The sequence below is a fragment of the Dermacentor variabilis genome, chromosome 6 (genome assembly GCF_050947875.1).
Source record: "Dermacentor variabilis isolate Ectoservices chromosome 6, ASM5094787v1, whole genome shotgun sequence".
Lineage (NCBI taxonomy): Eukaryota > Metazoa > Arthropoda > Arachnida > Ixodida > Ixodidae > Dermacentor > Dermacentor variabilis.
Genome location: NC_134573.1, coordinates 74978291 through 74992609, shown reverse-complemented (window position 1 = coordinate 74992609; position 14319 = coordinate 74978291). Strand labels below are relative to the sequence as shown.

At 44.3% G+C, this 14319-nt stretch overlaps 1 protein-coding gene across 1 annotated transcript in view; it reads left to right on the top strand.

The window, feature by feature from the left end:
* The window catches only part of LOC142584871 (low density lipoprotein receptor adapter protein 1-B-like), a 39930-nt gene extending 25614 nt beyond the window's left edge, over positions 1-14316 (top strand). The window contains exons 5-7 of the mRNA XM_075695185.1: positions 628-678; positions 2632-2739; positions 5217-14316. Coding sequence (XP_075551300.1) covers positions 628-678; positions 2632-2739; positions 5217-5378 — 321 coding nt within the window. The 3' untranslated portion in view covers positions 5379-14316. The remainder of the gene's footprint in view (positions 1-627; positions 679-2631; positions 2740-5216) is intronic.
* The last annotated feature ends 3 nt before the right edge of the window (positions 14317-14319 follow it).

Sequence of the window (14319 nt, the reverse complement as noted above, 5' to 3'; positions counted from 1 at the left end):
TAGATAGGGGAGAGGAAATTCACAGTAAAATAGACGAAAGAAAATAGTAGTTAGGGCACTCATGAAGAGGGGCTGTAACTATAGATACAGTATGTAGTTATAAATATTATCTTTTTAAATGTAATCAAAATACTGCACAGAAATTTATGTGCAACTGCAGTGTCCAACACAATTAAGTGTGCTGCAGTACTATAGAATTGGACATATCCATTGTGCACCCAAGTGTGTTCACTGTACAAAGCTTAGCAAGCACCCGCTGCGGTGGCTCTGTTCCCAAGCATGAGGTTGTGGGCCCACGACCTCATCCCAGCCACTGCATTACAATGCGGGATGGAATGCAAGAAAGCTTGGATACCGAGCCTTGGATGCATGTTAAGAATCCTTGAGGGGTCGAAATTAATTCCTAACCCTCCACCATTGTGTGCCTCATACATAGCCCACTGCACAGCTCCGACACATTAAACCCCACAATTTCTCAGTGTCGTATATATCTGTGCTTGTTGTAAGGAGTCTCAACTGTATTATGTATGAAGGCTTGTGCTCATCTTTGTCGTGCCTCACATTATGTGCACCCACTTACTGTAGAACTGTTAACAGTGATGGGTCTTTTTCTTTTTGAACCACTAGGTGGCCTACCAAGCCTGGCAAGGTTCGCGACAAGCTGCAACAGTCTCGCAGGTATGATGTAGCATTGTGCAGGCAAACTTGTTTTGCTTGCTCCGCAAGATTGCATGCACATTCTCTTGCTGGGCATTTATCAACTTCTCGCCGTTATTTTGTTACGTCATTAGAGCCACTATGAACAAAACTTTGAGGAGTTGAATCAATGAAAAATGGTGGTTATACATGTGTAATGACTTTTCAGCTAAATCTGACGACTTGTGGCTCACATTTCGCATCTGTCACCTAACCTCCCGAGTTCAGTAGCACTGGTGGCTGCATGCTGTTGGACAGATCCCTCCATCCCTTACCCATGCGGAGGCGTGTTGAGAGCAGGTTGGCACGGGTGCATTCTTTTCGAATTTGTCTTCGTTGCTCCATCTAATCTTGCACTAATCTTTCACTAATACACAGTAGAACCGCGTTGATACATTCCTCACTGTTGCATTTACCCAGCTGGTATGTCGTGTTCGTGGTCCCGACCTGAATCCCATTGACTCTTACGTATTATGTACCCATTTGATGCAGTGCCATTGTGTAATGTTCTCGCATCTTGCGTTGCATCTGAAAGTGGCCACCACGTAAATGTAATGGTGCAGGGAGAAATTGACTCTCGCATGCTGCAACAGGTAGCCAATTCGCTGCAACAAGCAACCAATTCATTGCAACAAGCAGCCAAAGTTTGCAATAAATGAACATAGTTGCACAAGCCAGGCGCTGCACAAACATTGGGAGAAAGCATGCACAGAGCAGTTGGGGGAAGCATCCGAAAAAGTGTGCATTGATTAAAACCTACCAGGAACCGCGCACACTGGGCCGATTCTGTCGATTACAGGGCTACATTTACGCTGGGGCCTGCAAGGGTCTTATTTGCTATCACAATTGCCAATTCTGTTTAGTCAGCTCCAGGACGCAGTCGAACTGTGTTATGCGGTGAAGCATACACAAAATATTGCAGCAGGAGCCACTGTCACGGAACGCTGTATGTGTCCCTTGATTATACACACGTGCATCTGCCGTTCCTGGTCGCAGCACGAGCGCCGAGGCATCTTACTGTACTGGCTGCTACTCACTGTTTCTGACGTCGTGCTGTGGCGATTTGCGCCCTTCCTCACGATTATGTTTTCCCGGCTGGCATCTTTTTTCTTTTTTCACGGTCCCTTTAAAAATGTATCAGTGGGGTTCCACTGTAGCAGTGTTATCATGTCACATGTTGCTGCTCCTCACAGTATTGTACAGGAACCCCGGTTTTTATTCTTTCAATTCTAAATGAATTTTTGTTAACTGCTCCTTTGTGTTCATTGAAGTTTTGTGGTGAGATAACATTTTCTTGGTCCCCAGTGGTCGGCAAAACATGTTTGCTTGCCTTGTTCGCTCAGTACACACGGAAAACTACTGTTGCCTGTGGCCCCTTGCCTTCGGAGAAGCGAGCTGCTGCAGGGACATGGAGCGATTTCACCATATGTTGCTCACTAAATCTGGACAAACCGGGCAAACAACTATCCAAGTGATTTGCGGAACGATAACGAAAAAAAAATGCTTGCTGAAAAGTTTGAGCCAAAAACAATGCAAGGGTAAACACGAAGTTTTCTGTTAATGTTAAGGACATCTGGAATGTCGTTCTAGGTACAATGTAAGATGCTTTTACCAGGCTAGCCATAAGGAACAAGAACAATGGAGTTGTACTATAGTCAATCAAGCGTGTTAAATTATATTGACATGATATTTGATCAGACCGTCGCTTCAGTGTAGTTTCACACAGATGGAGAAGCAAATAATATTGATCAGACATAAGAATGTTGCCAGAAAACTGAAGGTTGAAAAGTATGTTCAGGAGGACTTGGACAGTGAGATCTTGCGACAACAACCAGTTGGCTGCAGATTCTCGCTTCTGTAGCAACGGCCTGTTGCCCACGAAATGTTGCATTGCTTTGTAGCCTCGCTAAGCAGCTGGGGTACCATCTCTTGCAGGACGGTGACGGTCAGCAGGACAACCAGCTGGAGGCCAACGGCAACAAGGAGGCTGAAAAGAAGGAAGAAGGTCGTGTGACACCGCTCATCGACCTCTCCTCAGACACTGTGCGTGCAGTCTGCGTTGTTCTGCACTTTCCAGTCACTTGGGTGCCTAGCAGGGCGGGTGGCTAGCCAGCCTGACACACTGACAGCCTTCAAACGGTGTGGTGGATGAGTAAACACGAATGAGTCCTTGTCCTCGTTCTTGTCTGCTTTCTTGCACTGCTCAGTGCAATAAGTTGCCAGCTATGCCAATCAAGTATCCCTGCCGAGCTACATTGACAAGCTTGCAAAGCTGTTTTCTGTTAAAGTTGTGCATTACAGTTTCTTTCTTTTTTAACTGTTTCCGTACTGTGGAGAAACTGATCATTGTTTTTGTAGGTTGTGATATATATATTTTTACTTTTTTCTGAAGAAACAATTGCACTAAAAATTTTATGCAATCAATGAAAGCAAAGCAGAATGAATGCTCTTCTCAAGGATACAACATTTATTAATGCTATTTATGTCATCAAAAGAATATAAATTAACAAGATTTTAGAATAAAATTGAACACAAATAGTAAAGATAGCCTTGTATGTAAAAGAAAAAAATGGTAAATTGTATTTTTTGAAATATACAGTGCTTTGCTACCTAATAGCAACTATCTGCAAAAAAATTAATAATTTTCCTTTAAAACTACATGCGCTACAAAAATTAAACAGGAATCCCTACAGTTGGGCGTGCCATGCAGCAAAGCAGCTCCACGTTGTGAAACATTGGGAACTCGACAAGTCTTGCAGTAAACTATTGTTTTCTGCTGCGTTTCTTCTGTTTCGACATTTTTGACAGTTTAGGTATGTCTCCATCTTAGCTTGTAGGGTTCTCAACCGTGCTCTTGGGACAAACTAATGACAACACAGTGCAAACAATCACAAGGACATTTATTGCACCTTTCATAGACTAATGCCTGCTAGCCGAGTTGCTATCCACAAAACATACTGATAGGTGTGAGACAAATCGCAGAGGTCCGACTCACCGCGACTGGATAACGAGCAAATATGTTCGCCCCATGCTGGACACCAACGCATGGTCGTTCACGCGTATAGTCACGCGAACGGTAGCATGTTCGAACGAGGCCTCGCGAGACGGTCTCGCAGAAGCATGGATCGACGCATGTACGGGACGTCTGCGCCGCTTGCTGTCCCCGAGCCAAAGAAGAGCCTTCTCCTTTTTGTGCCTAAGTAACCCTGCCGTTAGGAGGTGCTAGCAGAACCACACTCGTGCCATCTCTCGCAATGCGCTTCAACCACAGCGACTGCCGCGGGCACCAGGCCACGCGGGGAAGCCAGATTACAGGATACGGGAGCTATGCGGGGAAACAACAGATCAGGGGACGCGTGAGAGTCATTCATCCCCACAAGCTTGATGGCTTCAGTTGGTGGAGGAGCACAAACTACCAATGCATGCTCAAGTTCTGGGTTGGTTTCTGTTGCCGTCACTCTCAGAACAGGTCGAAGACAAAGACAGCTTCCCCCAACTTGCTGTTGCTTGAGCCATCAATAATGTCAACCGCAGGCACAGCAGAATCGCAAGATCAGCAATGTTTCAGCTGCTTCCGGAGGGGGCCATTTTCACTTGTAACCCTGATGATTGCACTCGCATCTTTGAAGTCTATTTTAATACTGTCACCAAGCAGGAAATAATAAGAAACAAAACTTTAGTTCTACTATACATCAGATGGCATAGTATGTCTGTGAGCAGTGCGGAAGGTCTTAAAAACAGTGTTTGAAACCATCGTTACCAAGGAAAAGAGTTAGGAATTACAAACAAAAAATTTTGTCTTGTTTTTATTTCTCTTATTGGATAGCGGTTGACCTAGAAATCACGCCATGGAGCCTCTGAGAGAGCAAAAATAATACCTTTAAATGTGACCAGTTCAAAAGACGTGCCAAGTGCAGGGCAATTTGGACATGAAGCAGGAGACTGTTCACATCATTGGAACTTGATGTGGCTGTCTCATGGTACCAGACACCGCTGCCGTGTACACACACACACACACGCACATGCACGCACGCACGCGCGCGCCTTTGCTGCCGAAAGCTTGGTCCATTCATCGCTTGATGGGACAAGAGGGGAGAGAGGGTCTCCCTGCTTTGGGGACATGGTCATTGTATGGCCTCCTACCACTGCACTGGGCTGACCGGCATGTGCTTGAGCAGTTTGTTGCAAAGCGAGTTGCTCTTTGCTTAAAGGAAAAGAAAGGTTAATTTTATTTGTTGGGCTCAAGTTCATGCTTGCTAAAACAAACTAACAAATGTGCATAATTCTGTGGGCCTTTGAAGGTAAATTTTACTTTGTTTTTTTTCCACCTTTATATTCCTTTTCATAGTGCCGAGTTTACACTGCAATATCTGGACAAGTTTAATAATGATCGGTGTGGTTCACTGGTTCTACGATTGCTCTGCCAGGCTTCCTTCTGTAATTGCATAAACCTCTGTGATGCCGAGCACAGTCTAGTCTTTCTTCCGAAATTGAGACTCTATTTTCCTTCTGGCTTGCAGGAAATGGAGGCCGCCTTTGGGCGTTTAGGCGCGAGCCCGCCACTTTTCTCAAGCGGCCTGAAGCCTCAGGAGGAAGAGGAGCTGCGGCAATTCGTGGCCTCAGGCGCATGCAGTCGCGAGGCAGGTCTGCTAGACCGTGAGGATGACCTCTTGTCGCTCTGAACCGGAGCCACACAATGGCACTGCAGCACTGATCCGACCTCTGTGCAACACTGGTGCAACACTAGTGTGCAGCAGGTTACCACCGGTGCTTGCCATTACCTGCCATGTCAGATCGGTGTCTGGATGAATTGACAGCGAGCAGCAGGATCTCTGACGGAGACTGCAGTGTTCGGAAATGTTGTGTAGATGCTTAGGGAAGGTGTGCGGCCTTCTGTTGTTCTACCTTGAGTGAAGCTGATGGACGATGTTGTGTGAGGCCAAGAAATAAGTGGGGTGCCCCAGTTGGGGGGAGGGGTGGTTGCCATCGTGTGTGTGAAGCTAACACCATGCCGGTGTGTGTATTGAGAAATGTGCCACATTGACCAGCTTGCCAAGTTTGTTTTTTGTGCGTTAGCGCTATTCTAGGCTGATGGTTTTCAAGCTTCTGGGCCGTCGGAGGTCCCTTGAGGGGCTTGGAAGTTATTTCAGCTAACAGAATTGAGGTGAGTGGTTGCGGTGCAAGGGAAAGGATGGCAAGGACGAAAACACATATGCTGCGTGGACGTACTGTTGATATCAACTGTCTTTTTTGTTTGCACCAATAGCAGTGGACGCTGTTAACGGGTTCACTGAACTTTGTACCACCCACTAGAATGAGCCCTTGTTGTTTCGGCAGGCATGCCTGTTTTAACCTGGCATTTATTAGAACAGGAGTAGGAATACTGGGGCAGTGGGAGTAGCACACGAGAGAAATGGGAGCACTGACTTTCCTTTTGTGAACTAAACATTTGTGCTGCTTCAAGAGCAGAACTGCAAGGGGCAGGGTCTTCTCAGCAGTAGAGGTGACATCGTAGCTCTCAGTTGCCACGTCATAGCTCCTGCTCGCAGTGCACATAGAGCCAGTAGCAACTCGAACGCATGGCAAGCGCAACTGCCATTAGAAGTAGGCCATGCTGCTGGCAAGGAAGAGATGGGGAGATAAGAAAGGAGGTGGGGCCTGTGATGTAATTGCTACCTGGGCTCTTAGCTTGGAGCTGAGCTGTTCTCCCTCGAAGGCTGCAGAAGACAGCGCCAACCTTTCCAGTTTTTACTCAAACCACCTCATCGTTTCTCGGCTCTGATGAGGGAAAAAGCAGGGGAGAAATGTATGTTGCATTCACAGATCAAGGCAGTTTCTCCCCTGAATTCTTCCAGAGCCTCTGCTGTTAAGAGGCCAGCTCACACTGCCACCTCATGACTGCGTTCCAATACTTGCCGTAGACGGCAAAGTAGACTGCTAAGCAGACAGTGGCCATCTGAAGTCTTGCTCCAATTCTGATGTAGCCGCCAAAAAAGATAGCTTTGTGAAGACAGCATTGAAATCAGAAACGATTCAGGCTACTTTGCTGGCCAAACAAGATGGCAGCTGAGTAGGAAACCTGATGGGAAGATTGTCTGCGTACAGGAAAGCATAGTTGCACTTTCCTGTGCACTTATTGTAAGCTACAGTGTGTTTTTAATAGTTTCAAACACACAATGTTAAAATACAGCTATAATATGAACTTTGCTTAGCTTTTTCTTGTCAATGCAAGGTAGTGTCAAGTCACATAGACGTCTTCCAGGCGGTTTCACTACTTGGGCTCAAAGCTCTCCCATTAGCTATCTACGTAGACCGTCTCCAATACTGACCAGAATTGGAACATACCCTCTTAACATTTCATTTGCTTTTACCTTGGAGATTTCTAAACCTTCCTAAGAAAAATTTCACGTGATAGAACACTCTCTGGATTTTGCCACTTCCAGTGTACAGCTGAAGTTCTTGACAGGGCTTGGTGGTGGGAAACTTGGCTACCAGCATCGATGCTTGGCTGCTCTAGGAGGCTCGACACCAGTCCTGATAGAAGCTTGGCAGTGAGCAGCACAGTTGAATTTGGGTGGCTGGTCAGTTTGGCATATTTCAAGCATGTGTGTGTTGTTTTCTGAGATTTATACTACTACTCTATAAGAAAGATGTGGTACTGCCTTGAGATGGCCTCTCCAGGTCTAGCCACCATTGTCGGTCATACGGACAGTGTCCAAAGTGCCTCATTTTCCTGGTGGCTTGTGTCATAGCAGGCCTGCACTTCATGTGCATGTACATAGCACTCGCTTTTGAAATGTCTGAGGTTTGAAAGTCTGTTGTATGTTTGCTGCTGTGGGAAGCAGTCATCCTACATGAAATTTATTTGAGCGTGAGTAACGCAATTGCGTAAGAAAGGCAGAAGCGGGAAAACCTGTGTCATTTTTGAGTATTGGGAAGTGCTAAGGTGTCCTACTTTTCTCTTTCTTAACATAGTGCAGTCTCTTCTTGTCTCCGTTACAAGTACCAACCTCTTTCTCTCTGGGAGGCTTTGGCTTCCAGTGACTGCGGAAGTCGTACAGTGAGGTTCAATCTTAAAGGGAATGCGCACTAGTTGCTCTGCCATCAGTTACAGCTAGCAGATGCGACATAAAAGGCTGTGAACAACTGTTTCATGTATAGATACAAGCCTGACGCATTGTATCAGCCATCTTTCTTTGCAAGATGAAAAAAATGTTGAAGTTATCCTGGCTTCATTGCTTGCGAGGCGTTCCTCTTAAGAGCGGGCCATACTGTGCATGAATTGTATTTTGGCAGAGCTTTGATGCTGCGAACAGTTGGTAATGAGAGCGCTGGCTTCATTATATGTCTTCACTGTTGTGCATATCATTGTTATCATTAGCAGTTTGCAGTTGATGCAATGTTTGCCGTGTGTTCTATGTGCGGTGCCTTGGGACATGGTTGGGGGCTCAGCCATGTTGCAAAGAGCAAGGCCTGTGCCAAGAGTTGAAGTAGTAGTTGGTCCAGATTTGCTGAAGGCAACAAATGCCCACACGGCACTTATTTGCAGAGCCCTCATGTCACCCAGTGTCCCTGACACTGCCAAACTGAAGCTTTCCTCGGCACAGCTATAGCCTGTCAAGCCCTTACTGGAAGCAAGATGTGGTATTTGTGAAAGCATTGTCACCAGATGGCATTGATTGACATCTTTCGCACATTCCTTCATGCCAGGCAAAAGTGCTGGCTCTGGGTTAACAGTCAGAACATTATTGTAAACAAAATGTCTTTACTTTCCAACATGTTTTTGTTGGTATGTGCCTCGGCAGCAATTTTTCTTGCTGTGCTGTTGTGTTTTCTTACTTTGTGTTAGAGACAAGTGGTTCTCATAGAGTTGTTGATGCATCTGCTACTGGCCTGCATGTTTTTCTCTCCCGGTTGTTTTCAAGGTTGTGTTTTTGTTTTTACCGAGTCGTGTGGAAAATGAGTTTGTGTCCATCAGCAGCGTAATAGCAAAGCACTGTTTGTCTGTTCGCATTAATTATTGGTGGTTGTGGCAGTGCAAAAGCGAGACAGTTCTGGCAACGCGGAGGCAAAGGTTAAAGTGCTCGCATGCAAACGTGTCCTGTATGTCGATGAAAATTAGTGCTATCAATCAGGCATGCAAATGCTGCCTCGCTGGCACTTCCTCAGTTTCGAATTGAGGTGCCATCATCAAAGCCGTTGCGCCACGTCCTTCACAACGAGGATGATTTTCGCTAGTTGTGTACACGTGTCCTTACCAATGGCACTGGCCATTATCAGTAGGCGACATGGATGGTGTTGGCGCTGACAGACTTGAGCTTGGTATCTGCTGTGTGTCAATGTTGTTGCCTGCAACAACAAGCAGCACGCTAGCACGGTTCCTTTAGCACATTCAGTGCATGTCCCGTGTTTTCTTCTGCTGCAATTATGCTATCAAGCACTCTTTCGATGCACTGTTGGCAGCATCTGGGGGAACAAAAGTAAAATGTGGCGCTTCTCTCAATGCTGCATTAATTTTGAAGATAACAGTAGTTTTGATATTAAGATTTAATGCACTGGAGGCGCAGGCCCTGGCTTTTTGCCTTGTGCTAGCGTCAAAGCTGTTGGGAGGTGTCCTACAGACAAGGGCATTGTCAAATGCAAGGGTGGTGAAAGTCTGGGATCCGAACGGGCACTAAATGTTTGTTCCAGAACAGAGCTTTTATTCCTTGCTAGATGGGTTGAGCATTGCTCAGAGCGCTGTTCTCTTACGATTGTCTGCAAAAGAATTGTAATGCAAGCACCGAAAAGTGCATGGCTCACTTCATGCTATATATCTATTACCTTCTTCTAATGTGCTTTCTTCAAGACAAACATAACTTTTGTCATCTGGCTGTGATGTCCAAAAGTGCTTGCCCAGCATGCTGTTGATGATGCAGGGTGTGATTTGACACAGAAGGATGTCCATTTGTGTCATTTGATTGGGTGCGGAGTTTAATGGTTCTACTTGAGGGCCGTACAATTTCATGGAATGTTATGTGAAAGTTGCAAAGTAATGAACTTGCTTTTGGCTTTATCAAATGATTCCTACATGTGTGCGTTGCAGTTCGCATGGTGCGCCTCTACATTCCACTGCATGCACCTTGGCTTCAAAGAAGTTAGGTCCTTACTGCTCCCTCACCCTTTAAACTTTTGCAAAGGACGGTACATAGCATGTAGGTTGCAGTAAGGGTAGAGCGCTGTCACCTATTGTAATTGCATTTCTATGCCACACTGGCTTAGTATAATTGCTGGTCCTAACTTGTGCTGAATGCCTGCCAACGATTGCAGCATTTTCGCCAGTGGTAGTCTGTACACTTTAATGCAGTTTTCTTATGAGAGAATCACATGGACGATAGACACAGGATGTTAAAACACTATATTTGCACCCCGTGTGATGACATGAAGCGGTGTTAGTTAATTTTATCTTGCCAAGAAATACTATTTTTCATTATTTAACACCTGGCACAAGCCAGGTCCAAGTGATGCTAGACACCAAAATAGGATGTCTGATACCGTCTAGGGCGAGTGCAACACTATTGTATGTTGCGATGTTGTGTGTCTGTGTGCCTTGCAACCTGTTTGTGCAGAGTTATATAGAAGGATGTGTAGCTCATCGCATTTTTTATGGCAAAGGAGTCGAAATGTGGCATAGACGAGTGCGTCGGTGCACATTTAGGGACACTGAATAGTGCTACAGAGTTACGCTCAACTGCTAATTTATGCTTCTGGTACACCATAATCGCGAAGAAAGGTCTTGGTTGGCCATAAATGAGACAAAGTAGAAATACAGATGGCAAAAACACGCTGAAGTTTCCACACTTTACATCATAGAGTTTCACATAACCTGCCTGCGACTAGTTAATAATAGTTTATCATTACACAAGGAATACATTACAAAATGATGCATGCACAGAAGAATCCTCTGAAACCCTAATGTACTGGGTATTAAATTAAAGAAAGAGAAACCTTGCCAATGTTCTCTATATTAGTTACAAACCTTTTTTTCCTGATAATTAAATATAGAGTCTTGAAAGAGTGCATCACCAGCATGAGCGTACTTAACCATTGCTCTTTGGTGTCATACGCGTGCCCAGTCAAGATGGCAGTGAATTCTTACTGTCTCGGTTTGCAGACTGTTCCTCCTGGATGGAAAAAAGAAGTAGGCTGAAGTGGTGTTGAGAGGAATATGCTGGTTCCGCTCACATTACGGGCACGTCTATGTGTGTGCTGCACGTGGAATGAGCAAATATTTTTGGCTTCAGCCACTCGTGCTGTGCTGTGTCGACACTGGTGAATGTCGGGGATGTTTGTGTTCGGGTTGATGCTTGTTTTCTGGCACGTTTACGTGTGCAGTGTTGTTGGAACCACAGTGGCTGAACTGTTTGCTGTGAAATGGAGAAAATGACTTCTTTGGAGAAAGCCTGTATCGTGAAAGCTTGTTTGGTGTGGTGGAAATGCATGTGACTGTAGAGTGGTTGTCGTGGCATCAAAAACCGGCTTGTTGGTAAACAATAGTGCAATCCAGTCCAAGCTGCAACCCAGCGCGAGCTTTTGCATCGTCCATTTCTTTTGCTTTTCCCTGTGCTGCCAGTGCTGTGCAAATGCTGAGTGATGATGGCTGTCAGGGACTGGCCATCTGGAAATGTCACCATCTTGTGCCCTCGGCATTGGCACGCTGGGTCAGCGAATGTAGTTGCTTTTGGTCCGCTCTTTTGGAGAGTTACAAGAAATTTAGTACTGCTGAAAAAAAAAAATGCGACAGCATGATTGTTCATTATGTTTAGGCTCCAATTCTAGCCTTCCTTGAAACTTTAATGAGGTGTCCTTTTTTCTAGAGTTCAAAGGGAGACAGAGAGGGTTTTTATACAGAAGAAAATGGGAAAGTTGCCTGACTGAGGGAGAAAAGAAAGGGAAAATACAGGGGAAAGGGTGATGATGGCAGTGGAGCGAATGATTCGTATAATAATGATGCAAGTTCTATGCACTTAAGAACCTGTTTCTCCGTAAGGTGTCGGATACAGTCAACTCTTGTTGAATAAACGTGCAACAATCTTCAATGCCTGACATGCAGGTCTCCACTATGGCCAGGCCCAAGACGACACTTTCTCACGATAGCCACTTGTGGAAGTGCTTCAAGGACGTAAATGTAAATTCTCCCGTGCTAGCTGATGGTTCAAATCAAATTGCTGGAAAGATTGCTTGGGTTGAAAGTGTTGCTGCTGTTGGTCAAGCGAAAGCATCATTTCCTGTATAGCTTTGTGTGGCTTGTTGCAATCTTCAAAAGAAAAGTAAGGCATATATAGTACGTTCAATTAGTGTTTTGCCAATATATCAGCTGAGATTATATGTAAAGGCCTGGAAAGAATTGCTAATGCATAGATATCTGCGTAGCTTGTCATGTAAGCAACTTTTGGATAATGTTAAGGGCACCCTGCAGTAATATTGGGTTTATTCCATGTTGTGTTAACTTTGCGTGGACCATTACAGTATCATTTTGTTACAGATTCCTGTTACTCACTGAAAAAAACAAAAGAACAAAAAAATAATAATTTATGTATTTCGCATTTGCAATACTAAATAGTTAGTAATATTTTTTTCATGTTGAGCTGATGTGGCTGTTCTCTGTGTTACACATTTAATAGAAATGATATTTCTGTGCAAGTTATGCTCCTTTAGTATTGCTGTTGTGATTGAGTATGCTTCAGGATGTTTGTTCGTGTGTGGAGTAACGACGATATGATCAAAAGATCTTTTTTTGGGCCATTCTTAAATTGCAAGGACCAGCCAAGCATATTTTGCAGTTTGCCTTGAATTTCCTCTGTTATGTAGACGGTGTTTCCAAGCTTCTCATCTCTGAACTTCTGATGTTATATTTTTTTCTTTTTTTTCTCTTTGTCATGTTTAGCTTAACTCCTGTTTTAACACCTTTCTGGGACATTTTCTAGCGTTAATAGAACACTTGTTCAAATGTGAATTGCAAGCATGTTCATGGGCAGAGCTGAGAATTTCGGGTGACAGTTTGAACTGAAGCCAAGAGCAGTGTTTTATTAGGATGTTTCGCATGGTGTGCATAACCCAGAAGTTCAAGTATGTGCCAAGGGGTGCAGCCCTTCATTTTGCCTTGCCGAGTTGTTACCGAGCAAGCAGATGTGATGCATTTAGCCGATTCAAAAATTGCATGGCCATTGTGTACTATGAAAGCGGAGATCTCGCATCAAGTGCTTCTTGCTGTTGTTGGCAAGCTTGTATTTGTCTGATGTGGAACTTGCAAAGTATCAATTCATGTACAAGGAGATGATTCCCACAATCCTGCATTCATTAAAATTACTTGTAGGAACTGTTTGTATGGGTACATGTCTACACTTTTCTAACTATGCACCTGCGTTTGTCGTTATGATTGCCATCTGTTAGCAGAATTCATATGGGTAGGAATTGTAGAAAAAGACGGCAGTTTGCCTTTTCTTGAACATCGGGCAGCGTAGTTTAGCTACAGCCCGCCTTAAATAATTGGACCCTGTGAACAAGTTGCACATCACATTTGATGACATAGTAGCATGTGTTTCTACATGATGCACAATCCAGCACTCATGAGGTGTTCTTTGATTTCATATCCGCCCTGAATGTGTGCTTTGAGTTCACAACTAAAAAATTTGTAATAGTATTGTAAGAGGCTTGTTTTAATTGCCCTGAACGCAAGTGTTATGTTCGTGTTGCAGTCTCCTGAATCTCTTTTTGTACCTGCTTCAAGTAAACTGCTCTCTGCTGCTTGGGATGTGGCTGTAGAGAACATCTGCTGTTTAGTTTTGGCAATTCAGTCAATTCTCTATGGTTAAAGGATGTGAAGTCAACACTAGTTGAGAGTAAAGAAAGGACAGATGTCCTGCAATTCTTTAACGATGAAAAAAATTCACGTCGCAGCCTAATAATATTATGAATGATCTTTGCTACAGAGACAAAGACACAACACCATGGAGTTAAAATTATGTTGGCACGCATTCTCATAGCTTTGAGTTTCATTATTACTTCTGTCATTTGTTGTGCATTGTTCAGCATAGACATATTGCATTTTCAAAACTCAGATGCTCTAGTGCTTGATTACAATGCAAAGCACTACCATGGGAATTTTAGAAAAAAGTTGGTGCATAGGGGGTGCCCTGCTTACAAATGAACACTGCATACAAAAGTTTGAATTATGGGCTGTAGTCTTAACATCCAGACAGCAGCATTGCCAACCCTACTTGCCTATTATGCTGAGCCACTTGCATCCACGATTTCTGAAGCTCTCTATTGCAGGACTCTGCTGGAGTGAGAGCTTCACTTGCGCCTTGTTTTTCAAGCCAATGTTGTGTGTAAGAACATTTGGCAGAATGCTTTCAGTTTCTTGCATTTATTGTTTTCCTGACCAATGTTTGATGTTCATCCTTGTTGCCGCCACTTCTCTTTATGGCCCAGTGCTTTGCATGCTGTTTGTTTGGAGCACTTGCAAGCGGCGTGCCCTGGGACTCGCGGTTTTTTCCGCTTGTTTTATTTGGCCTTTGCGGTCTTGAAGACTGTGGCCGAAGATCTGTTTTTTTTTTAATAAAGCCTAAAAAAATCTTATGC